Consider the following 24,652-nt stretch of genomic DNA (forward strand, 5'->3'; position numbering starts at 1 on the left):
TAGGGAGGGAAGGGGCAGAGGGCGGCCGCAGTTACTCACTTGCAGGACTTGTGGGAGCATGGCCTGAAGATGGCCGAGATGGGGTGTGCGTAGCAGATGGGGCACAGGTCCTCCTCACTGGTTGGCTGCAAAGACAATCACCCGGCCTCAAGTTAGCAGCTGAAGGCACCCACACACTCCCTAGGGCTGCCTCCTGCCAGATAGCAGCACTGGGGGTGCTGCACCAAGTGGCCTGAGCCCAGCACTCCTGTCCCTTGTAGCCCAGGCTGGCGGCTGCCCCGGGGTTGCTCAGGCTGGCAGCCTGTGTAGCACCCTGGGGCCAATTTCAGCTCAGCCAGCGTAGCAGGGATTTAATCCTGGAGAGACTCAGACTGCCTGGGGATTCCCAATCACACCTCATACCCCAGGTTTGGCCAAGGGAGCCTCTGCCCTGGGGAGTTTTCCCAGCCAGCCCTCACCCCGACACGCCCACTATGCAGCAGGGCAGCAGCCCTGCACCCTGTGTGGCCATCTCCCAGTGGTTCCAAGCTGCCAGGCACAGAGAAGTGGGTGCATTTAGCATTCAGCAGAGTACTGGGTACACAGCTGGCTGGGCTGTGCAGTGGCCAAGCTAGGCAGCATGTGCAGAGCCAGCCCCACAGCTGCCCAGGCTGAACCCTCCCAAGTCACCAGTCCTGAGCTGACATGACTGGTTCCCCCACCTCCACCCCACAAGGCTGCTGGTGTCTGGACTGGGCAGGGGCTGGATGGATGGGACTCACCAGCGTGGAGGCAGCTGCCTGCTTTGACTCTTCACTCAGGTGGTTCAGCATCCGCTCCACCTTGGCCAGCTCCTCCAGGCTGATGTAGTCGGTGTCTGTGGAGGGAAGGGCTGAAGTGAAAGGGAAGAGAGCACCAGAACTGGCCCCAAAGGGGAGGGTGGTACTTGTGGGGCACACAGCACAGCTCTGTGCCTGACTTCGCGCCAGGACACCCCACTGGCCCAGGAATGGTAAACTGCAGCCAAGTTGGCTGGACAGCACAGTGGCTCTGTGCAAGCTGCAGTGTCCCCCTCCCCCCCACAGGCAGAAACAGGACGAGCCGGAGGGGGTGTCCAGGATCCTGGCAGCATAGGAGACAAGCAGAGTGCTGGTCATACCTCTCCCTCCCTGCAGGGCAAGGCCAGAGAGACGGGCACCTGTTCTCTTCCAGCAGCTGTGTCCATGCGTTAGAGCCTGCCTGAAAGCCACTGGTGGGCAAGCAGCATTGACTGGGGTTTGGAGAGGGCACCGAGGGTCAGAGGGCCCGAAGGTGGCATCCAAGCAAGTAGGTTGGGCTGGGGGAGCTAGGACCAAGGTGGCAAACAGGTCTAGGTCAGCAGGGATGTGAGGGGGCAGCTGCTGGTTCTGGGAGAGGCTGCAGTGTCAAGGCCCAGGGCAATGAAGGGGTGGTGTGGGGGGAGGGGGCACTCAAGCTGTGTGATGAGAGGCTGGGCAACCCTGACAAGAGAGGCTGGAGGTACACAGTGTTTGGGGGACCCTGCCATTTCCAAAGGAGGCAGGAAAATCCCTCAAAGATTATTTATTTTCTGCTACCTAGCAGCATCTCCTCTCGCTGCAGCTCATGGAGCTGGATCAGCACGCTGTGGCCATGCCTTCTCTGCTCCCACTTGCTGCCAGAGGAATATTCCCAAGCGGTAAAACTGGAATAGCGTTTACAAATATTCCAAAAATAATGACATTATGTACATTGGACCAAGGAAGACAATCCTATGGTAACAATTCCACTTAGTATCTAACCCTGGCTCCTGAGCCATCCAGGGTGGGGAGAACTGTGGGAGACGCTGCTAGCAGAAAGGAAATTATCGCTACAAAATCTTTGATTCTCCCACAGTTCTGACTGTCTGGGAAGTAGCAACCAGATATAGGGAGGGTTATGAAACAAAAGTTTGATAGAAAAGTAGCCCCTGCCCCTTTTGTGAACTTGCTCAAAATCTGTACTATAACTGAGCCATTGCCTGCAGCATCATTCTGCCATAGGAGCCTCTTCAGAAGACAGAAGGCCCACCCTGTGGAGCTTAATGAAGATGTTAGCTGTAGACCAGGGGTCTCAAACATGCGGCCTGCAGGGTTATTTCCTGTGGCCCGCCAAGCATCCTGCGCCCCCCCCGGAGTTATTTCCTGTGGCCTGCCAGACTCCCCTCCCCCTGCTTCCCCTCCCCCCGGCGCGCTGAGTCCCTGCTCCTCTGCCTACCTGCAGGCGCTTCCCGCTGCCAAACAGCTGTTTGGCAGCACTTATCGCTTTCTAGGAGGGAGGGAGGAGGAGCGGGGAGCCACGTGCTCAGGGGAGGAGGCAGAGAAGAGGTGGGGCAGGGGCAGGGATTTGGGGAAGGGGTTGGAATGGGCAGGGAAAGGGTGGGAACAGGTGGGGCAGGGGCAGGGCCTCATGGAAGGGGTGAAGTGGGGGCGGAGCCGGGGGCAGCATTGGGGGAGGGAGGGTCAGTGATGTGGCCCTTGGGCCAATGTACAATTTCTCATGTGGCCCTCATTGTGATTTGAGTTTGAGATCCCTGCTGTAGACCAAGTGGCCACTTTGTAAATTTCCAAAGCACTTGCTTATTTCTCCCATGAGGCTGCTAAGGATCTCATGGAGTGGATCTTGATCCCTTCTGGGACTGGAGCCTCTGAGGATTCAGGGTTCCACAATACATAGTGTGATCCACCTAACAATGGAGGACTTGGAAGCTCTGAGTCCCTGGCATTTCGAATAGAAGGACACAAATTAGGAGTCCGATCTTCTTGTGGATTCTGCACAATTGAGAGATTTTTCAAAGCTCTTCTGACATTCCAGGTCTGCCACATCTTTGCCATTGGATGTTGTAGTTTTAGACAGAACAAAGGAAGCACAGCTTCTTGGGAAGTGTGAAAGAAGGAATTTACCTTAGCAAGAAAGGATGCTGGTGTCCTGAGCCCCACTTTGACCTCATGGAACACCCAGTAAGGCTCATGTATGGATAAGGCTGCCAGCTCCAACACTTGCCTGGTGGACATGACAGCTACTAAGAACCAGTCTTAATGGATAAATGAAAGGCCGACACTGGAGTCAGAAGCTCAAAGGGATGGCTGGCAGGGCCCTCAAAACTAGCAGTAGGTCCCATGCTGGGAAGACTGGCCTGACTGCTGGTCTGGCTAATTGGACTGCTAGAAGGAATCTGGCTACCTGTGGATGCTCTGCAAGGGGGCCAAGGATCCTACAAATAGCACAATACTAAGAGCAGACGCCTGACATGAAAAGATATTCAGCTGAAGGTCTCTGTCTATGTCTTCTTGGAGAAAGTCCAGAATAGCTGGAATTCCAGGATTTCTGTGATTTGCATTGTGTTCTTGGTACCAGTTGTAGAACCTGGACCACAGAGAACAGGATATTTTTAGTATTGATACTCTCCTAGATGAAAGCAATGACTTAATGAATCTGGAAGATGGATCAAGACCTTCTAGTGCTTCCTTGTCAATAGCCAGGCTGTTAGTTGAAGCTGTTTTGGGTCTGGCTGAAGAACAGGACCTTTTGAAAGGATGTCCAGTCTCCACGGAACCTGGAGTCGGAGTCTCAGTTTCAGCTCTATCAGGTCTGAGAACCAAGGTCTCCTTGGCCAATGAGGAGTTATAAGCATTACCATTGCCTGCTCTCATTTTATTTTCTGAACCACCTTCCTCAGTAGCAGAAAAGGTGAAAACGTGTCAAGTAGGCCCTATGGCCAACTGTGCAATCAGGCATCTGTGCCCACGGCTCTGGGGTCTGCCTCACTTGTGAAGTATTTTGGCTTCTTTGCATTTGATGATTCACAAATGGGTTGGTTAAAGGGAGGCAGAATATATGAATGGTGAGTCCTGATTCAGAATCATTTGGAGTTGTTGACTCTGCGCCTGGTAAGACCATCTGCCCTTTTGTGGTTCAGATCCACTTTGATATGGATCACCCTGAGGAAAAGGCAGAACCGTTCCATCCACCTCACTATTTCAATTGCTCACACAAGTAGTGCTGGATGCCTTGTTCCCCATTGGTTGTTTAAATATGCAGACATAGTCATAGTATCTGATTGAACCAGAACATGGTTCCCCCTTACAGTGAGCTGGAACCTTTGCAGAGCTAGCTGAACAGCTCTCAGCTCTAGGAGGTATATGCTGTTAGCCTTTGTCTCCTAGCTCCAGAGGCCCTGGGTTGTTTGGGTCTTGAAGTGAGCTCCCCAGCCCTCCAGGCTGGCCTTGGTTGCAAGGACTAAAAGATCTGGAAGGCAGATGGGCATGCCTTTGCAGGCATTATCATGGGCTGACCACCATTATAAGGAGTTAAATACCTGTGTTGGAACCCGTACTTGATCTTTCATGTGTTCCGGGAAATGTTCCCACACCTTTAGTATGAAGACTTGAAGAGGTCTGATGCGTGATTGTGCCCATGGAGTGATCCCTATGCACACTACCAGGAGTCCTAGCACAGCACAGTGCTATGGTAGGCTTGCTACAGCTCTGGAGCAAGATGATAAATTTCTGGATTTTCTGAAACCTTTCTAATGATAGGTTTCAGAGTAGCAGCCGTGTTAGTCTGTATCCACAAAAAGAAAAGGAATACTTGTGGCACCTTAGAGACTCACAAATTTATCTGAGCATAAGCTTTCGTGAGCTACAGCTCACTTCATCGGATGCATGCAGTGGAAAATAAAGTGGGGAGATTTTATATACACAGAACATGAAACAATGGATGTTACCATACACACTGTAATGAGAGTGATCAGGTAAGATGAGCTATTTCCCCATGTTTATTTCCCCCCTCTACTGTTCCTCACATGTTCTTGTCAACTGCTGGAAATGGCCCACCTTGATTATCATTACAAAAGGTTTTTTTTCCTCTCCTGCTGGTAATAGCTCACCTTACCTGATCACTCTTGTTACAGTGTGTATGGTAACATCCATTGTTTCATGTTTCTGTGTATATAAAATCTCCCCACTGTATTTTCCACTGCATGCATCCAATGAAGTGAGCTGAAGCTCACGAAAGTTTATGCTCAAATAAGTTTGTTAGTCTCTAAGGTGCCACAAGTACTCCTTTTCTGTCTAATGATGTTTGCTATCAAGGTGTCCATTTCTGCTCCCAGGTGGTTAGTCTGTTGGATGGAATCAGAGAACTTTTCTTGGCACTGATGAAGAAGCAGTGCGCCTGGAGGAGATTCAACATCCAAGATGTGGTCCTCTGAACTGATGACTGCGATGGAGTTCCGATTGGGATGTTGTCGAGAATAGGGTACAGGTGAGTTCTCTGCAACCTGAGTCTGGCTATTACCAACTTCTTTGTAAAACCATGGGGACCAAAGACAGGCCAGCCAGGAGCATTCAATACTCAATGTTTCCTGCTGTAGGTGAAGTCTGCGTGGCACGATCAGATGGGGATATGGAGATATGCGTCTGCAAGAGGTACTAAAGTCAAGAAGTCCCTCTGGACAGGGAGGATACCGTACAGGCCAGGGTCTCCATCAGAAACATTGTTTTCTTCATCCACTTGTTCAGCCCTTTGAGGTTCAGAATGGCTCTGATACCTACCATGAGCTTCTGCACAATGAAGATGTTGGAGTACAACCCGGCAAACCTTTTTCTGAGGGAACACTCTCTATCACGCTGATATCCCAAAGTTGAGATATTTCATTCTGGATCAAATTGTGTTTTACAGGGTTGTTGAAACTAGGTGATTGGATGAAGAATGGATGGGGTGGAGCCCACTGTTTGAGGGACTATCGCTAGCTCACTATCACCCTGGTCAACTTCTCTGTGGTTAAAGAAAACCATTCCTCTAGAAAATGGGAAATTCTGCCCCCTCGCTTCTCTCCTGGGCAGAGGCCTACATAATCTGTGTCATAAATTGGATTTTAGGAGAGCTGAGGTCCCTCTGGACTTTCCTTCTGGACTTTGATCCCACTGTTTTCCCTTGGGAAACCGGCTGTCCCTTCATAGGTACCTCTGTGAGGACAAGTAGCAAAAGGAGCATCTCTGTCTGAAGACCAGACTACATTCTATAGAGAGCATTTAGTGGGGAAGGGAAAGACCTTTTGGATTTTGTTGCATTGTCTGCCACCACTTATTCTGGCTTTTCTCCAAAGAGGGAGCCTCAAAACTTGGCCGACCACAGGACCTGCTTAGAGCGAGTACCCACCTTCCAGGATCAGAGCCATAGGTGGTGCCTGGTAGCTTAGCTGGAAGCCATGGCTCGTGCTGACAATCTCATTGCATCCATTGCAGTGTCAGCTACCATCACTGTTGCTAGAAAGACATTCATTAAAATGAAGCCGAAGTCAGGGTGATCTCTCTCCTTAAGGGCTTTGTGATCTCCCAGCCAGGAGAGATACTCTTGCAAAGCAAGCAGCTGCTCCCAGGGACGCTCGGAAGGTGGCAGAGGAGGCTTCAAAGTCTTGTTTGAGAATGGCCTCCATCTTCCTATATGTGGGTTCCGTAGGGTAGAACTCCTCTTCTGAGGGGCTAATGGTATCCCTGGGGAGGGACGCTACAGCAGGGCCAGCCTTTGAAGTCCTTTGGGTCTGGAATGTTATGGAGCCTGAGGTCGCTCTTGTTAACGTGCTGGCCCTTGCCTGGCTTACCCCACTCACCCCCTGGAAGGAAGAATGAAGGGGTATCACCACCACTGGAGAGGGTTTTGAGGGAAGAAATTGACTCCGAGGCTCACTCTCAGGAGCTTGCTGAGGTTGGGTTTGAATCATGCAGATAACCTTGCTGTACATGGCTTGACATTTCTCTAGGAGAAAAAGCCTTTGCTGAGTTTTCCCCGCAGCCTGTTTGTAGTGAACGCCAGACAGCTCGCCTTCCGCAGGGGGAGGAGTCGGAGGACTCGGACCTCCTGGATTTTATGTGCCTTTTCTTTCCCCTTTCAGACTTTTTATCTTTTTTGCGAACTTTGGGAGCATAGAAACTCTGCTGTGGCTTTGGGGAGGCCGCCTACGGCTTGTCTTCCATAAGGCCTGGAGCCCTCTTGAGAGGTCTGGCTCTGAACCTGGGACGGGGAGGGGGAACTAGTCAGGGCCCACCTGGACAGCTCAGGAGGGAGGGAGCTGATTAGAAGCCCTGCTTCTTTTCCCATGGTGCTCAGGACCCACTTTACAACTTGCAAGGAGGCAGAGGACACTCGTGGCCCTGCAATCCTCCCCTCTTCTGCAAGAGGCCCCTGGGACTTATCCCCTTAGTTAAGCAGTCAGGGTTCTCCTTTCTTCTGGAGACTCTCCCTGTTCTGCACTGTGGTTCCTGGTCCATTTTCCCCTGTTGGACTCACAGCTGCCTTGGTAGGTAGGGACCCCACTTGCCTGCTCGACTCGTAGCCCCAGGACCTAACAGAATTAGGGATGGAAGGCTAGGTGCATGCTAGGCACAACTCATCATCTGCCAAGCCTGAGAAGGCTGCCTCACAAATCGAGCACTGCTTGGATTTGACTCAGTGCTTTCTTGGCTGCACGTGTAAGGGGCAGAGGAGCCAGTAGGGAAACACTGCAGCCAAGGCTCAAGGAGGGTTAAAACTTAGGAGGACGAGGAGGAGGAATGCCCAGGAGAGAGAACCCTGCTCCCCACTGCCCACAGAACAAGACAGAAAGTTAAAATAGAAGGAGTAAGGGCAGGAGCAAAAGGAACAGCCACAAAGGCAGAGAATGCGGCAGCAAGTGGGAACATGCGGGGGGGTGGGGGTGGGTGACAAGAGCGTGTGGCGCCAAAATGCTGATTCACCTCTGTGCGCTGCAGAGAGATGAGAGTGGCCGAGATGTCCAGAGCTGGGGGAGATGCTGGGCTGCAGAACAATGCTGCACAGCCCCCAGTCACTGTGCTAGAATTGCAGTGCCACGGGGAGGGGAGCAGAGCCTGAGCACTCAGTGTTCAGCTACACAGAGGGGCTTAGGCAGGGCATGCCCGCAGGTACTGGGATCCAGGTGGTGAGTGACTGAGCTGAGCACAGCATGCTCTGAGAAGCTAATTAGCAGCTCCTACCTGTGCATAAGGAGAGGTGCTCAGAGCCATGCATGAGCACATACCACCTGGCCACTGCATTTCCAGCACATCTTCCCTTTGCAGTACTAGGAGACAATACATGATACTGCTAGGCAGAGCTCAGAGAACACCCCCTCACTAAGCGGGCACACACCAGCTGCAGCCTACAGGGCCTTACTAGATGCCAGAGTTGCACTAACGTGCAAGTGGCCGGCTACCCAAGGCCACATGCTGGCCAGTGACCGACTGGCTGAGTGCCACCCTGCTGTGGCACTAGGAGATAACTGTGGATTCACAACTGTAACAAGAGCAGTGCTCAGCCAGCTGTGGCAGAGAGCAGCAACACCGGCATCCTGAAGACCAACAGATCCAACCCCAGGCCGGCCAGCTGGTCTCCGCTCTTGCAACAGGGCCAGACCCTTTCTCCTGGGGCAGGGTCTCTTGTCTCAGCAGAGGTGGGATGCTCCAGCCTACTGCCCGCTCCCAAGGTGTGTGCCTGCCCAGAGGGACCAGCAGTCTGGGCAGGGTAGGTGCTCAGAACAGCTCTGTGCTGGCAGAGTGGGGACTCCAGCCACTTCAAGGCACACCCTGCCTCTCCTCTTTGCAGCACAGTGTTGTGGTACAGCCTTACTGCCGGGAGCAAAGGGGGCAGCCCAGCCCTGCCCTTCCCCAATGGGCACTGCAGCACCTGGGCTCTGAGCCATCCTCAGCTAGGTCACATGGAACTCCAGCCAGAGGGCGCTGTGACTGCCCAGTGCCTCTTATGACTAAGGGGGATTTTCTGTCATATTTTTATGAAGCCTATGTGTGCCTCAGTTTCCCTCTTATTTTGCAAGTCTGCTCAGTGTGGGTGTGGGATAGGGGAGGGGACTGTTCGCTCTCGGGGCAGGCTGAAGGAATAGTATGAATGGCACTTAGCGGTCTGAGCTGGGATGTGTCACTTGGAAAAAACTGGCCCAAGGCTGACCCTGTATCAAGGGCACATATGAGAAGACAAACGGCAAAGCCAGTCCCCAGGACATGGACACCTATTGACCAGCAGCCCGGAGGGAGCTGGATTCCCTGCCCTCAGGCCCCAGCCCGAGCACAAAGGCTGGGAAGCGTGAGGTGCGGGGATAGGAGCTGGCTGCTGGAAGGAGTTGGGGTCTTGCATGGGAACTGATCAAGGAGTCGGACAGAGACACAGCCTGAACCATGGGGTTCACTACAGCATGGTGGGCCCTGGCTACCCAGACGGAACTTGGGCTGGACATTACCAATCAGTTCCCTGGGCTCCCCTCAGACTCCCCGATTCTGTCGCCAGGTGACTAGTAAATGGTCCCCTGGCTAGGAACAGATTCCTGGTGTCGTTGCAGATACTCTAGAGCACTGCACCCTGGAGGGGACAGTACAAGCCTCCAGCAGGGGTCTGGTTGGGCTGGACTCGCTGCAGGGAGCCACCCAGAGAACCAGCGATCATTGGTGCTGATGGCCCAGGGATGGAGGTCATGGGCCTGTCCCACTGGAATTATGTGGGGCCTTGGGGCCTGGCACACCAGAGGGAGCACTCCCAGGAGACTGGTGACAAGCTGGGGGGCACAGACCAGGCCCTGTGACTGCATGACACCTCCACCCTGCCAGGGACCCATGGGCACTGTTGAGACGTGTTTTTAGTGCCCTGGGAGCTGCCCCTTCTCTGCCATCCCTTCATTTTGCTTCATTCCCTTGGCACTGAGAGAAGGCTGGAGGGGCTGTGGACATGGCCGGGGGGTGGACCTGGATCCTGGGGTAGGACAGGGCAGCTGGCAAAGACTTTCTCTCTCCTCTCTTGCCGGAAGGTGCCTGGGAAAAGCAGACTTTGAGGGGAAGCTCTGTGCCAGGGCCTGGATGCACCCACATCGCTCCCTGGCACCGAGCTCTGCCTTGGCTCACTGTCCTGCCCTGAGGTGTGTGCAGGGTGCAACCGGCTCCGGCCCCCTGCAGTACCCAAGGGGAGTCACTCAGCCCATGGAGGAGCAGTGTCCTTTGTGGCCCATCCCCTGCTGGCTACAGGCTGCCGCGGGAATCTCTCCCTGCCAAGTTGAGTCTCTTACACAAATGGGGTGAAGACCAAGCTGTAAAAACCAACCCCGTGTTGTTCCCCAGGGTGGGGGAAAGGGGAGGCCCACCCCCCCACTCCCCCACCCCAGAGCATGACCCCAGGGGCCAGCCTGCCTCTGAGGAGGACAGAGCTCCAGTTCCCAAAGCTGGCCCAGCCAGATGCCCCAAGGGGACACCCCCATGGCCCTCGCCTGGTGCAGTGCAGATACTTACAGGTGTGCAGGGAGAAATGTCTCTTGTCTGCAGAGGGAGGCATGGCTGCCAGAGCTGATGGCTCTGCATGGCCCAGCAGGTACTGGATGGAGCGGAGCTGGAAGCAGGGGTCCGCCAGGAGCACAGCTGTCGCCCGCTTGGCCCTGCAAACACACACACAAGGTCAGGCCTCTATTCCCCATGGAGAGCAAGGGCAGGGCACTGGGAATTGAATTGCAGCAGCCAGCTGCTTCCTAGACTCCAGGGAAGAGCTGTGATAACCTGGAGTCCTGCACTGCAGGTCATTAGCCAGGGCTGACCCTCCCACCAGTACCATACCGGGCACTGGGACCAGACTTCTGCGGGGTGAGGACTCCGTGACAGCAGAGGTTTGCCCTGGCATTGAGGCCAGTGCTTCCAAAACCCCAAAGCAACCGACAGCCTAGCTTGTCCTGCCAGGCGCTTGCCCCCCTTGGTCAGGGCGCTGCCAGCAGCGGAGCTCTCAGTTCCAGGAGCCAACAGCTGGGGCAGCTCCTCATGCAACCCATAGGCCAGGGAGCCAGGCAGGAGGGGGCAGCCTGTGTAGGACTGGCCACATCACCCCACTACACTAGATAAAAACACTCCCTGCTCAGACAGAAATGGCTGTGGGCTCTTTGGAAGGATCCGATTAAGCGCTGGCTGGAGGAAAGAGAGTAACTGCAGACAAGGAATCAGATCCCTTGGTACCCACTGGGGGCAGCCCTGCCCCTGTGCACAGGTGGCAGAGCCCCAGGTCTGTTGCTGGCTCTAGACCCTGCTGCACACTGACTTTAGCAGAGGCCAGGGCAGTGCAAGGTGCTAAACTACCAGGGCCCAGTGAACAGCCTGGGGAGCAGCAGGTGTTCAGCAGCTAGAAGGGGCAGTTACTTACCTATAACTGGAGGTTCTTCAAGATGGGTGGTTCCTGTCTGTATTCCACTGAGGGCAACGTGCATGCGCTGGGCACCCGTAGCTGGAGCTTTCCAAAGTAATAGCATCCGTCGGACTGCACATACCCCTTGCGTTGTCCCGTGGGTTTGCCTGAAGGGTGGGGCAAACCGACCACATCTCCAGTTCCTTCTCCACTGCAGATCCACAGATCCACAGCAGAGGGGAAGGAGGGTGGGTCTGGAGTACAAGTAGGGACCACACATCTTGAAGAACCTCCAGTTACAGGTAAGTAACCTCCCCTTCTTCAGGCGTTGGTCCCTATTGTATTCCACGGAGAGGGACTAACAAGCAGTACGTAGGTAGGAGGAGGGTGTGAGGTAGAAGACGAAACTGTGGAACGGAGGGCCGCCATGCCGAACAAGGCGTCCGTCACAGAATCATGCACTAGATCATAGTGAGAAGAAAACGTGGGAACCGAACTCCATGTGGCTGCCTTACATGTATCTGTGAGGGGAATGTCATGGAGTGCGGCAGCAGCTCTCGTGGAATGGGCCCCTATCCCACCCGCTGAGGACTGTCCCAAAAATTGATAGAGCGTAATGCACCACTTCAAGAGTCTCTGGGGGGGAGACAGCCTGCTCTTTAATTCTCTATCCTATGGCAACAAATAGTCTAAGAGACTTCTGGAATGGCTTTGTCCTTCGCAGGTAAATGGCCAGGGCCCTACGAACATCAAGAGAATGGAGTCGTTGTTCTACACTGGAAGCATGCAGTTTGGGGAAGAAAACAGGCAGGTGTATGGGTTGGTTTAGGTGGAAACGGGAAACCACTTTTGGTAGGAACTTCAGATGCAAGCGCAGGGAGACCTTGTCCTTATGGAATGTGGCCACCATAGCCCTCAGGTCACCACCCTCCTTGCTAAAGCAATGGAGACAAGGAAAGTGACCTTCATGGAGAGGTGAGACAGAAAGCAGGAGGCCAGAGGTTTGAAAGGAGTGTTCATTAACAGGTTGAGGTCCCACTAGGGAGCAATAGGCTGACTGGGCAGGTATTTACATAAAAGGCCCTTCCAGATGGGGCAGTCAAGGGATAGGTAAATATCAAATGCCCCTCCACTAATGGCTAATTAATGGCACTAGGCGCTAATAACTAGGCGCTAATGGCTGCTGCACGCACCCTGCTGGAATTGAGAGCAAGCCCCAATGTCTTTAAATAGAGGAAATAGTCTACGAGCATCGGGATGCCCACAGCTTCGGGGGCAAGGCCTTGTTCTTGTACCCTGGAAGTGAAATGTGCCCATTTAGCCTGATAGGAGTAACTCATAGAGTCCTTCTGGCTTCTGGGAAGGAAGTTTTATACTGGCAACGAGCATTCTCATATTAACGGAGGTGTCCATCCAAAAACCAAGCTGTCAGGTGGAAGTCCGCGGATTGGCGTGCCTGAGTCTGCCATTGTATTGTGTTAGCAGTTCCATAAACGCCTGGACCAGGAGTGGAGGACGTTTCGACATGCGGAGAAGGGGAAACCAAAATTGACAGGGCCAGAACGGAGCAATCAGAATGACCCGTCACGCTCTCCTGCTGGAGTTTGTGGAGGATACAAAGTAAGAGTGGGAAGGGGGAAATGGCATAGTTCAGCTGGTCTGACCAATCAACGACTGGAGTGTCGCCCAGTGAGTAGACACCAAGTCGCCTTCTTGAGGAATATTGAGTTCACTTGCTGTTGGTGTGGGATGCAAAGAGGTCCCTGATTGGCGTCCCCCAAAGATGTCTGCAATTACCATGTCGTGCAACTCCCATTCATGGCTGGTTGCAAAAGTTTCTGCTGAGAACATCAGCAGTCACATTCTGGGTGCCAGGCAAGTAGGCTGCCGAAAAAAGGATTTGGTGTGCAATACACCATTTCCATAGGCGTACCATTTATGTACACAGCATTGGGGATCTCGTGCCCCCTTGTTTATGTAGTATACTGTGGTGGTGTTATCATCATGTCCTCGTCATGTTGGACAACAGTTAGCTGGTGAGAACACATGGCATACTTCGCGCACCACCCAAAGTTCCAGTATGTTTACGTGCATCCTGGTCTCTTGCATGGTCCAAGTGTCTTGTGTCATGTGATCTCCCATCTGAGCACCCCAGTTTGTGAGGATGGAAGGAAGGGCATCCCAGAGCAGACTTGTAGTGGGTCTGTCCACCATCGAAGTGAAAAGGTGACCTCCAGTGGAAAGTTGAGTATGATGTCCATGATTTGGTGCATAGGGGAGTACACTCTGCAGCCATACTTGTAGACAGCGAAGGCACAGACGAGCAAAGGGCATGATGTATGTGCATACCGCAATGTGCCCTAGGTGGGAAAGGCAGGTCCTGGCTGAAACTGAAGGTTGTTAGTCACTAGGGAAATCTGATCCAGTAGGCTCTGGAACCTGTCCCTTAGCAGATAAGCACATGGAGGCCACATTCATGCATGCTCCTATGAATTCCAGGGACCATGTAGACTGCAAAGTTGCTTTTTCAACATTGACACTCACTCCTAGAGAGGAGAGGAGTAGAAGAAGCTGGGACATCAATTTTCGAGCTTCCTCTTTGGACTGCACTGCCAGCAGTCAGTCGACCAGGTAGGGGACGACAAGAACTCCTTGATGTCAGTCTTGATGAGGTAGATGAGCTGCTACCACAGAGAAAATCTTAGTGAAAACTTGTGGGGCAGTGGTAAGTCCAAACAGGAGTGTCACGGAGTCACCGGGGAGATGCTCTGGAACTACTCCATATGAAGCCAGTCAGGACTCTGGGGGAGCATGCCTCCTCTCCCTGAGCATACTGTCTCCAGTGCAAGAAGCTTACAAAGCTTCCACCTTCCTGGGTCTGACCTCGGAGCATTTAGCATCCCTTTCCACACCGTGCGCTTCCCGCAGCGAGTCCACCTAGGCGGGGTTCCCTGGGAAGCCAGAGGGCCCTGCAAGCCAACTCTGCAGTCAGATGGGACTCTCAGACAGCCGGAAAAACAAAACGTTTATTAGTCAACAGGAACATAGCGTATGACAGAACTTGTTAGCACAGAAATCAGTGACTTTCAGCCAAGTCCATCTTGGGGGAGGGGAGCCCAGACTCAGGGCTCTGGCCCTCCCCCTGTGCCCCAAGCCAGCCGAGACTGACTCACTTCCAGCTGCCTGGCCCCTGCCCTGCCTGTTGCTCCTCCTCTGGCCTTAGGTTGCTTCCTGGGCCAAAAGTTACTTGGTCCCATCCCTCTCCTGGGTCTCTGATTACGAAGGGGCAGCCATGGCATCCATGCAGGCAGCTGGAGCAGCCCCCGCAAAAAGTCACGCACCCTTAATACACAAGGTATTAAGGTATTACCCTGTGGTGCAATACACAGGGAAACTGAGGCACACACAGCATTCATACAAAACAGTAAGACTCACATAGGCTCACATACAACATAGCAAGAGAAAATCCTCACTATGTCACAAGGAGTACCCTGTATTGGAAGTGTCGAGGCCCCACCTTGAACCTCAGGAACTGTCTGTGAGTCGCATATATGTCGATATGGAAGTAGCCATCCTGCTTATCAAAAGCCTTTTTCTACTGGGGGAATGATGGCTGCAAGTGTGACCATGTGGAATTTTGGCTTGTGAATAGAACGGTTGAGGTGTTGGAGATCCAAGATTGGTCTCCATCCCCTGTTCTTTCTGGGTACCAGGAAATAGTTGGGAGCAGAACCCTGTGCCATGGAGGGGTATAGGGACTGGCTCCACTGCTCCTCTCCACAGGAGGAAGTCCATCTCTAGGGTAAGAATGCTATCATGAGAGTGATTCCTGAGAAGGGACTGAGGTGGGGGATGTGGAGGAGGCATCATCATGAACTTGATGGTATAGCCACGTCAAATGACATCCAGAATCCCTGGTCCATTGTTATCGCTCTACTTGCAGGCGGAATTGGAGATGACCCCCAAAAGGGGTGGTTGGCAAGAGCATTGGTGTACAGAGTTGTTGATGGCTCTCTAGTTGCACTCAGAAATATCTCTTTCGCAATGACCGAGTGTGTTGTGCAGAGGTCTGCGTTGTCAGAACAGGCAGACAGGTTCTGCGGCCTTAGGAACATTTCTCATGAGGTTCGTAGGTTCGTTGGTGGGAGAAGTGGGGGGGTTCTGTAGTGCTGTGTAGGTGGCAGGCAATAACATTTTTTCTTTGGTGCCAGTGTATGTATGCTTAAGGACTGTACGGTGGCACCAGTGTCTTTCAGTGAGTGTAAGGAATCATCCATCTTCTGGTTGAAGAGGTGTGATTTGTCAAAGGGGAGGTCCTCAGTTGTATTCTGTACCTCTCTAGGGAAACCGGAGGAATGTAACCAGGATTCCCTCCTCATGACAATTCCAGTCGCCAGTACTCATGAGGACGTGTCCGCTGAATCAGTTGCAGCCTGAAGTATGGATCTGGTGACCAACTTGCCTTCCTGTAACACTGCTTGGAATTGGGAACGATCCTACTGAGGTAACTTATCTGCAAACTCCGCCCTCCGTCCATAGTTCATGAAGTCATATTTGGCCATCAGTGCCAAGCAGTCAGAAATCCAGAACTGTAGTCCTGCTGAGACGACCTTTCGACCCATAAGGGCCAGTCTCTTGTCCTCCTGTCTGCAGGGGTAGAGCATGAGTGTTGCTGCTTGTCCCGCTCCGATGTGGCCTGGATCACCAAGGAGTTAGGTGGAGAGTGTGAAAACAAAAACTCAGATCCCTTGGGGGGGGAAATAGTATCTTTTCTCAGCCTCCTTTGGAGTGGGGGTGCATGTGGCCAGGATATGCCACACCGTGCATGCCAGTTAAATAATGGTATAATTGATCTGGAAGGCCACCCTTCCCGGTACCGATGCGTGCAGAATGTCTCATAACTCTTACTGACTGTCCTGCACCTCTTCTAGTGTGATCTCAAGAGCACTAGCTATCCTCTGTAGTAGCTCTTGAAATGGATGATAGGCATCTAGCATCCGGGGATGGCGAAGGGAATCTCTCCGGAGTCAATCAGTAACTGACTCATTGGTGCATCGTCTAACCCAGGTTCTGAATGCCTACTCAAAGGGTGGGGAGGTGAAATAGGAGCATCCTCCCATGCTGAACTGGATGGTTCCAAAGGTGACTATTGATGCCATGAGCTCCAATATAGCCAACCTGGTTGATCCTGCTGCTATTGTGTTGGTGCCCAGTGAGCCGGGTACCAGTGGCTCCTGAGCTATGAAAGGAGGGAACTACCATGGTGCCACCAGCACCCTCCAATAGTCATGTCTCTGGAATGGAAGTGGGGGACCATGCTGAACATCCGAATCCTCAGACTTGGAGGAACTGGAGTCTTGTACAAACGGTGGTGCCGACAGGATAAGGCCAGCAGGTGGTAGATCTAATGCAGGAGATGGGGCTCTCTGAACAGGTGAGTGCACCAGAACACTCGGAGACCTCACTCTTTCCAGGGTGAACAGATCATGAGGCCCAGGAGCACTTTCAAGTCTCCCCGTAGTTAATGGTACCTGGTCTATGGATGGAACTGGGACTGGTAAAGGGGTTTGTCTCAGAACCGATGATTCATGGGGCACTGGTGGAGCTGAAGCAGGAGGGGCACATGGGTCCAGCAGATGGTACAGATCTGGGAAATGGTGCAGCCTCTTGTCAGTCTTGTGAGCCTTGGAACATGTCACTTCTCCATAGCCGGAATTCGTGGACAGTGCGGAGTCTTTCTTTGATTCAGAGGAAGACTTACTGCCATGCTTATGCACATACTTCCGAGGCTCATGGCTAGGTCCCGGCATGGGGTCTCTAGCACTGGTACCAGTGGAGCCGGACAGAGGCTCCACAGTAGCGGGGAGCACTCAGATTGTTCAGGCTGATGTACAGGGGAGTTCCCCAGCCAGAATCTGATTGTGGCCCCCCGGAGACCTGAAGCCAGAGGGCTCAGCTTTCCCACATAAGGGCAGGGAAGGAGAGGCAGATACTGCTCCTGGATGTGGGTTGGGCTTCCCCAAACAGTACTCATTGCTGATGGAAAATGAGCAAGGCAAGGACCACAGACTGAATCCCAGCATCTTTGGCATAATCCAGTTTCCAGACCTGGGTGTTGGGGGTGGGGAAGGGGGGGCAGATTGTTTGGCAGGAAACCGCCAAAGCCATGTACCAAGTCTAGGATGACAAGATGCCCTGTTTTTGAAGGGACAGTCCCATATTTAAGTCCTCCTGCAGGTGTCCTGACTTTTTCTTAAAAACAAGCAAATTGTCCCGTATTTTCTGTCTCCCCCCCCCCCCAAAAAAAAATCAGTATCAGCAAGTCCTGCTACTGGCTGGATCCCTGCTTACCATCACCCACCCACCGGCAGTGAGTGCGGGGATCCAGTGCCAACGATGGGGGTGGGTGTGCGAAGCTGGTAGCAGGGGAAAAGATGCAGCACACAGGGCCAGCCACTCCCCCTGCTGGTCAGTCAGCACAGCCCCCCACTGCATGCCAGCTCTCAGCAAGCAGGGCCCCGCCCCTCACCCCATTTCCAGTGGGCACTGGCTGCTTGCTGCAGCGGCTGGTGAATGCAGGCAGGCATCAGGCAGCAGTTGGTTACGTGTCACCTTTGCTGCCCACCCATCAGCCCTTTACATGCTCCCCCTCTCACTGTCCTCTCCCTGCTTTTCCTCTTCACCTCCCAAGCCCTGCTGCTTTGTCATATCCCCCCGGCAGGGCGCATCCCACTCTCAGCACTGTACGGGGAGCCAGCCCCTTGTCGGAGCGCTCAGCTCATTGACAGCCTGGCCAGCAGGCTCTTTTCTTCCCCCACTGCCTCTGGCTGGGCCAGCACCCTGAGAAAGCCCAGGGGTGCTGGGCAGGAGCCGCCAAGCCCTGCATGTACCAAAGCCTCGCACAGAGCTGGCACGGGGAAACCTCTCCATCCCTCAGCCAAGCTCTGGAGTAGCAGGCAGGGGAAGCGATTTCCAGCCTGTTCACACCCCAACCCTGCAGGCTCCATAGCAACTCCCGGGGCAGAGGCTTAGCATACTCTTCACCCACACCCCTCACCCTGGGTCCTGCCCCAGGGAACACAGGGCTGCTCCATCCCCTAGGCACCCTCCCCTGCTGAGCCCCCTCTCTGGCCAGGTTCACTGAAGCCCCTGCAGCGAGGTTCCCTGGGCCCTGGTGCACAACACATCCTTAAGGCTTAACCCCTTCCTGCCCATGCTGTAGCCAGAAGGAGCTGGGTTACATCAGCAGCCTGGAGATGTTAGCTGCCTTTCGATACTGTCTGGGCAGGAAGGGACAAGCTGATTACAGCGACATTGGGGGGGGGGGGGTTTAAGGGGGAGGAAAGAGATAAGCTCTGCAAAGACATGGGGCAGGTCATCCTACTCCCCACCCCCATCCCACGTCTGGAAGCAGCTCCCGTTCCTTCTCTCCCACACAGTGCCGAAAGGCTGTTACTGGCCCTATTCGGGGGGGGGAACGTGACTCTGCGTGCCCCCGATGCGTTGCCTTGGGAAGATGCAATGCCAGGTACCAGGAGAGGCGGGTCCATCCCGGGGGCCCATCCAGGCATGGAGGGCAGAGTATGCCAGGCAGGTATTGCTAGGTCGGTTGGTTACCCCCCTACCCATGTGAGAGAGGAGTAAAGGAGAGAGTGAGAGTGTGTGTGTGTGAGAGACCCTCCCTGAGTGAACCCTAAAGCCTTAAAGATAAGTAAATAAAAATAATCCAACTACACAGTATTTTTTAATAGGGGCTCAGTCAACTTGATGTTAATTTGAACTTTGTACTGCATAGTTCCGTTTGATTGCCGTTGAACTTGCTTGAATACGAGTAATTTTACCAGTTGTCCCATATTCAGCATAGGGAAATACAGTCACCCTACCCAAGTCCTTAATTTTACCAAGCTTCTAGGAACTAGAAAATTACTGCAAAAAAGAAAATTCTAACTCTGAACAAGAATAAAAATAGTTTTTCTGAAAAGTTTGGAAAATGCATCACCCAGGAGGAGAAGACAGCAGAAGCTCTGACTCGGATCATGGGGCGGTACGAAGCAACTGAAGATGCAGTCGGTCCACCCCGCCCTTTATTGCCTCAGGCAAAACCATGAGGCAATGTAAGGGTGTATATATGGACTGATGGACACCGCTACCTTGAAAAGCTCCAGGTACACGGTGCATGTGCATTACCCTCAGTGGAAAACAACAGAGACCATCACTCAAAGATGATGAGCCCAGTGTGGTGACTAACGAGGAGACAGGGACACTGACTGCTGCGCTCCACTTACAGACATTGAGACCCTGGCCTCATGCCCTGTAGCAAGGAACCAGAAGCACAGACGCAGCACCTCCAATGCTTCTGTCTGCACAGGGCCCCTCTTCCACTAGCTCACTAACCTAGTGGATGGGCCCTGCAGACAATTCTACTGCCTCCTGCTGCCTCCTCCAGCTTTGGAAAGAGCTGAGACTGCAATGGCATTCGCAGCCTAGACAAGCTGGCCGTCACCCATGAAAGCGAGGTCAGAGCCTTTGTTGGATCATATTAAAGAAGTTCTGTATTAAAATCACAAATGAGTTTGATTCCCCATAGTTTAAATTCCAGGGTATTACTAATTAAGAGGTCTCTTGGTTTTTGGTACTAGGGAGAAACCCAAAGCAATACTCTAACAACAGAAACAGCACCCAGAGACTCCCCGCCCTTTTGTTGTATTAATAATTGTGATTAAAATAGAGAGAGGATGTATGTGGATGGATGCTTGGTGTGGATAATAACTGAATGATCAGGGAGGTGCCAGCCTAAGAATCCAGTGTCCATCGGCTGAAGAAGGCGTCAAGTGGAAATAACCAGAGGACCCCCAGAGGGCAGACTGGAATCCACCCAACAGCCTCAAGAATGGGAGAACCAAAGAACAAGATAACATCTAGCAGCACGGAGCAGTCAGGAATGTGCTATCTGCTGATTGGTTCAGCAACAGAATGATGAAGCAATTCCCATAGACTGGCATAGGAAGAAATTCCAATAAAAATAGACTCTAAAAAGTGAGAACTTTGGGGTCTGATTCTGCAAACCAACTTCCAGGAGCATCAGATGAGCATCTGACAAGGCCTTGCTCCTTCCTCATGTCCAGACCACCTGGCCAGTGGCTTGGCATGAGCAACTCTAAGGCTGGTAACTATTCAGAACCTCTGTGTGTGTTTGTATGAATGAATGTGTGAATAAATATGAGATTGAATGGAATGTTATAGCTATAACTAACTGCTTACTATGATTCTTTCTGTATTCACAATAAATGTGGTATTTTGCCTTTTTCCCTTTAATAAGATCCTGCTGGTTTTTATTTTATTGGTATAACACCTTATCATCTGGCGCCCGGAGCCTTCATGCTTAGTGCAGGCCAGCTACTCCTAGCAGCTTGTCATTAAGGGGAAAGTGCTGACACTGAGCTGGTGGGCAGCAGTGGGACAGTCAGCATGTAGGGCTGCCACCTTGCTACCTTCCCAGCAGCCTGAAATGGAGCTTACAACAGGGGAACTGAGCTGAGTGCTGCAGCAACACAACTGCTGCCAGGTCCCAAAGCATGGCTGCAAACATATACAAAGCTGCCATCTTCCCATCTTTGCTCCAGGGTGCAGACTCCCTGGCTCAAAGGGTGCACCTGATTATGTAACCTGACCTCAGTGCCTCCCACAAAGGCTGGTGCAGCGTGTGTTGTGGTGTGGTGCCAGCAGCAGGGGGGTCTAGCATTATTAGACACTGCTCCCTTGGCCTCCAGTGCCTGCTCAGTCTAGGGAATGAGCCTGGGGCCAGAAGCCAAATAATTACAATCCCACGGGTCTTCTGCTGGAGGAAGTGCCCCAGTCAATGCCCAGAGGGACAGAGCGCCTTCTGGTAGCTCCCAAGACACTGCCAGCAAACTGGACACAGGGAACTGTCCATGGATCTGGTGCTGATTTACTGCATCAGCTTCCAAAGAGCTAGGAACTGCCCTGGCCCCAGCCCAGTGCTGGGATGATTTAGAGGAAAGCTCCTAGACAACAAAGGGTCCATGGGGATAAGTACACATCTTCCCTAATTGTGATCTGAACTGTGACAAGTGAATGAAAGTGTCTCAAGCTTCATACCACCTGTCACAACAAACACTGATGGGGAAAGGCCCAAAGGGGAGACAGACTGAGTTAATCCTACAGATATAACAACTGAAGGACGGTGGTAAACTCATGCCTGGTGAACAGAGGTGTGGAACCAGAAATCAGTCCAGCTCAACTCACGTCTCATTGTTCCCAAAAGGCCTGTTGGTACTATCTTTAATATCACCAAAGAGACTTCAGACAAGGGGGTTTCCCCTCTAAAAGGGAAAGGGAACAGGGGACGTTGTTACAATGACTTTCCATTTCACTTGCATCAGCTAGTTTTCCATCTTTTCTGTATTGTTAATACAAGATTACAGGGATGTTTGCCAGGGTGTTTGCCCTGGGGCTTTGCAGGCTGAGGTCTCTGGATCACAAACCACAGATCTTGTTTAACATAGTTTAATGTTGGAGTGGGACTGGGTCACATTAACACCTTCAGCCCATGTAAATTAATACAACAGGTCTGGCTTTTGCATTAGGTTGCACCTCATCCTTGCAAAAACGCAGTCAAACTCAAGGGTCACATTTTCCAAGCAATCACAGAACTATCACCCCACTGCAGCCACCAGGCCCAAGCCAAGTATCCATGCTGCAGCCAGGGAGTCTCAGAGCTGCCCTGCAGGAGGTAGCTGTCCTGGGACAGGGGCAGAAAAGCTAGCTTTCAGAAGTAAGTGGTTCCAAGCTTGTCCCATTCCTTGCAACCCCCCTGCAGGTCCTGCTCTCCACCACCAGCTCAGGGCTTAACCTGCTCCCTGTCCAAAAATGCTGCCCTTCCCAGCAGGGATCAATCATTCCTGAAAGTGTTCACCGCAGCCCCTTGGTCCTGTATCTTTCAGCCACCTGAATCAATACGGCAACAGGAGAGGCAGGTGACGTCAAGCTCCAAACCTTGGCAGCCTCAGGCTGGGTCTCCAGGAAGGATTTGCAGAAAGGCTCGGCAGCAGATAGCAGTTAATGTCCCTAGTACAATTCCCCTCCCCAGAAGTAATAAAGCCAAAACACCGCTTGGCAGCATGCCAGGGAGTGCCAGACAGGTCCCAACTCGTTTTCATGGGATGGGGTGGATTGCACAGAGCCTGCTCCCCCAAGCAACATGGCCTGCTCAGCTAGCACAGGAACATGCCACGCTGCCACCATGGCAGCTCTCCAAGGCCAGGCGAGCAGCACCCTGACCTGATGGGTGGGTAAGCGCTGAGGTAGTTTTAAGGGGAACCTTTTAAACCCCTCTGAACCAGAATGGCATTAATGCCCTCACTGCCCATGACCCCCAGGCCCCACCTTAGCAGCTCCAGCTGCCCAGTGCTCTTTGGCAAATGCACCCAGAACAGGTGCCCTGATCCCTGAGTAGCTGCCTCTGGTCTCCAGCAGGGCCACCTGGGGGATGGGATGCTGCCATGGGTGTGGCAGCGAAGTCAGTGCTGGGTCTGGTTCCCATGTGCAGGGTTATATGTGCTCCTTGATTCCTGGGTGTATGCAAGGGGGACAGTTCCTGCTCCCCAGCCTGGCAGGCTGGGTGTGCTGGAGGCAGCCCACCAAAGGAAACACTTTCCGTCTCTTCCCCAGGGCTCCCAATGGGACAGGGATAAAAGAAAGTGCTGGGCAGGACAACTGCAGCAGCCTCCTCATGAGCGCTGAAAGACTATGCTCTTTGCCAGAGCACAGCATCAGCACAGTGGCTCTGCAGGCAGCTCAAGGTCACATTCAGGAGACACAGATACCTCCTCCTGGCCTGGCATCCGGGCATGGAGTCCTTCGCAGGAGTGACTGCAGGAGGGGCCGTTCCTGCCCAGCCTTCTCCCATTGGCCACCTGATCTGAGCCTGAGCACAGGGTCACGCTGCTGGGTTTGTGTGATCCCCAGCACAGCCCTGCAGGGGGCTCCACTATGGCTACAGCACCTGCAGGTTACTGCGGCCGCCCGGCCCATGGAACCAGAAGATAACGAAAAGGGGGCAAGTAACCAACCACCCTGCCTGTGGGTGTGGCCTCCACTGGGTGGACACTGGCAGCCTGCAAGCACAGCTGCAGCAATGCCCTGCTGTGGCACCGAGCGCTAACCCTGCCCATTCACCCAGGGCAGGCAGCCCCAGACCGACTCCAGCTCTTCAGAGCTAGGGCAGTGAAAAGGATAAGGCACCCTTACCTTCCGTGTCGCTATGGATCTGATCTTGGCTCACGGGTCCAGGTGACCCCAGAGCACATGTGCTCAGTTCACAGGCAGCCTCGCGCCCTCTGCCCTTGCTCTGTGGCTGGCTCCTAGCATGTTCCCATACCACGCTGCACATGAGAATGTCAGGGCTAGCACAACAGGACTGTGCAACGTGGCAAACTCTTGCTCTTTGTGGATCCGCTCCCAGAGGGTGGAGAAGGTGGAGAGGAGGGAATAGCCCAACATGGCTCCTGCCAAGGCAGCCATTGCAGGGATCATTCTGCACGGACCCCTGAGAGGACAGGTGCCCATTGAGGGACCCAATCCATTCAGCATCCTGCCTGGCCCTGGGAGCACTCTGCCTGTGAAGGGCCCAGAGCCTCCACCCAACCTGCCCATTGGCCTTGGAGTCCTCTGTCCTAGTGCCACGTAGCCAAGTCCCTTCAGCCCCCGGCCTGGAAGCTCTAGGCAAAGGCCTAGCTCATCAGCCCTTGTCCCTCTCCCCTCAGGCCCTAGTATGAGCAAGCTCTAAGACATGCCATCACCCTCCCTCAGCCAGCAGAAGAGGGGACAAAGTCCCAGGCTTATCTTAGGTGCTGCATGGACAGAGCCCTGGTCTGACGGCACCCACATAACGTAACGCAGTAGAACTTGCTGCTAGCCCTTGTGTGGCAGCAAAACAGACATCAGGGTGCCCAAGCCTATGGGCACTGGGGACAGGCGCCTGCACCGTATCCTTAGGGCACCTCAGGCGGGCACGTGTGCACAGAGCTCCCTGCCCTGCTGACACCCCAGTGGGAGGCTGCCCCTTGCTGCGAGCTAGCAACCCTCTCACCTGGCAGCTGCAGCAGCAAAATTAGCCATTTGCTGCCCTAATGGAAACCGGTCACCCAGCCTTGAGTTTCACGTCTCCAGTAAAATTGCCCAGTTTGTCAGCATTACACTCCTGCACCTGATGCATTGCACTGCTTTCACCTGCCCCAGCTGGCCTCTGCTCACAGCTAGTGCCCATCACTGCAAAGGGGCAGGGATACTCACACACAGCACCCTCCTGGCCCCCCCCCAGATGCAGGAGAGAGGTAGCCCCATCACATGCACTCCCAGCCCACCTGCCCTATTCTGTCCCCTTGCCCCCAGACCAGGGACTGCTCCTAGACCCAGCAACACAGTCACAGCACTGACTGCAACGGCACCTCCAGTG

At 53.3% G+C, this 24,652-nt stretch overlaps 1 protein-coding gene across 9 annotated transcripts in view; it reads right to left on the minus strand.

Moving 5' to 3' along the window:
* The window catches only part of RNF123 (ring finger protein 123), a 157,493-nt gene that overhangs the window by 1,331 nt on the left and 131,510 nt on the right, over positions 1–24,652 (minus strand). For 5 of the 9 annotated variants that reach the window (XM_073352673.1, XM_073352670.1, XM_073352671.1 and 2 more), the window contains 3 exons: positions 10,302–10,444; positions 8,010–8,095; positions 5,061–6,631 (listed from right to left, as the gene is read on the minus strand). In XM_073352673.1, coding sequence (XP_073208774.1) covers positions 6,335–6,631; positions 8,010–8,095; positions 10,302–10,444 — 526 coding nt within the window. In that variant the 3' untranslated portion in view covers positions 5,061–6,334. Of the gene's footprint in view, positions 1–39; positions 126–761; positions 857–5,060; positions 6,632–8,009; positions 8,096–10,301; positions 10,445–24,652 lie in introns of those variants that run through there. The other 4 variants (XM_073352674.1, XM_073352677.1, XM_073352675.1 and 1 more) reach the window with 3 other exon arrangements.

This window comes from Lepidochelys kempii, chromosome 7, assembly GCF_965140265.1.
Source record: "Lepidochelys kempii isolate rLepKem1 chromosome 7, rLepKem1.hap2, whole genome shotgun sequence".
NCBI classification, from domain to species: domain Eukaryota; kingdom Metazoa; phylum Chordata; order Testudines; family Cheloniidae; genus Lepidochelys; species Lepidochelys kempii.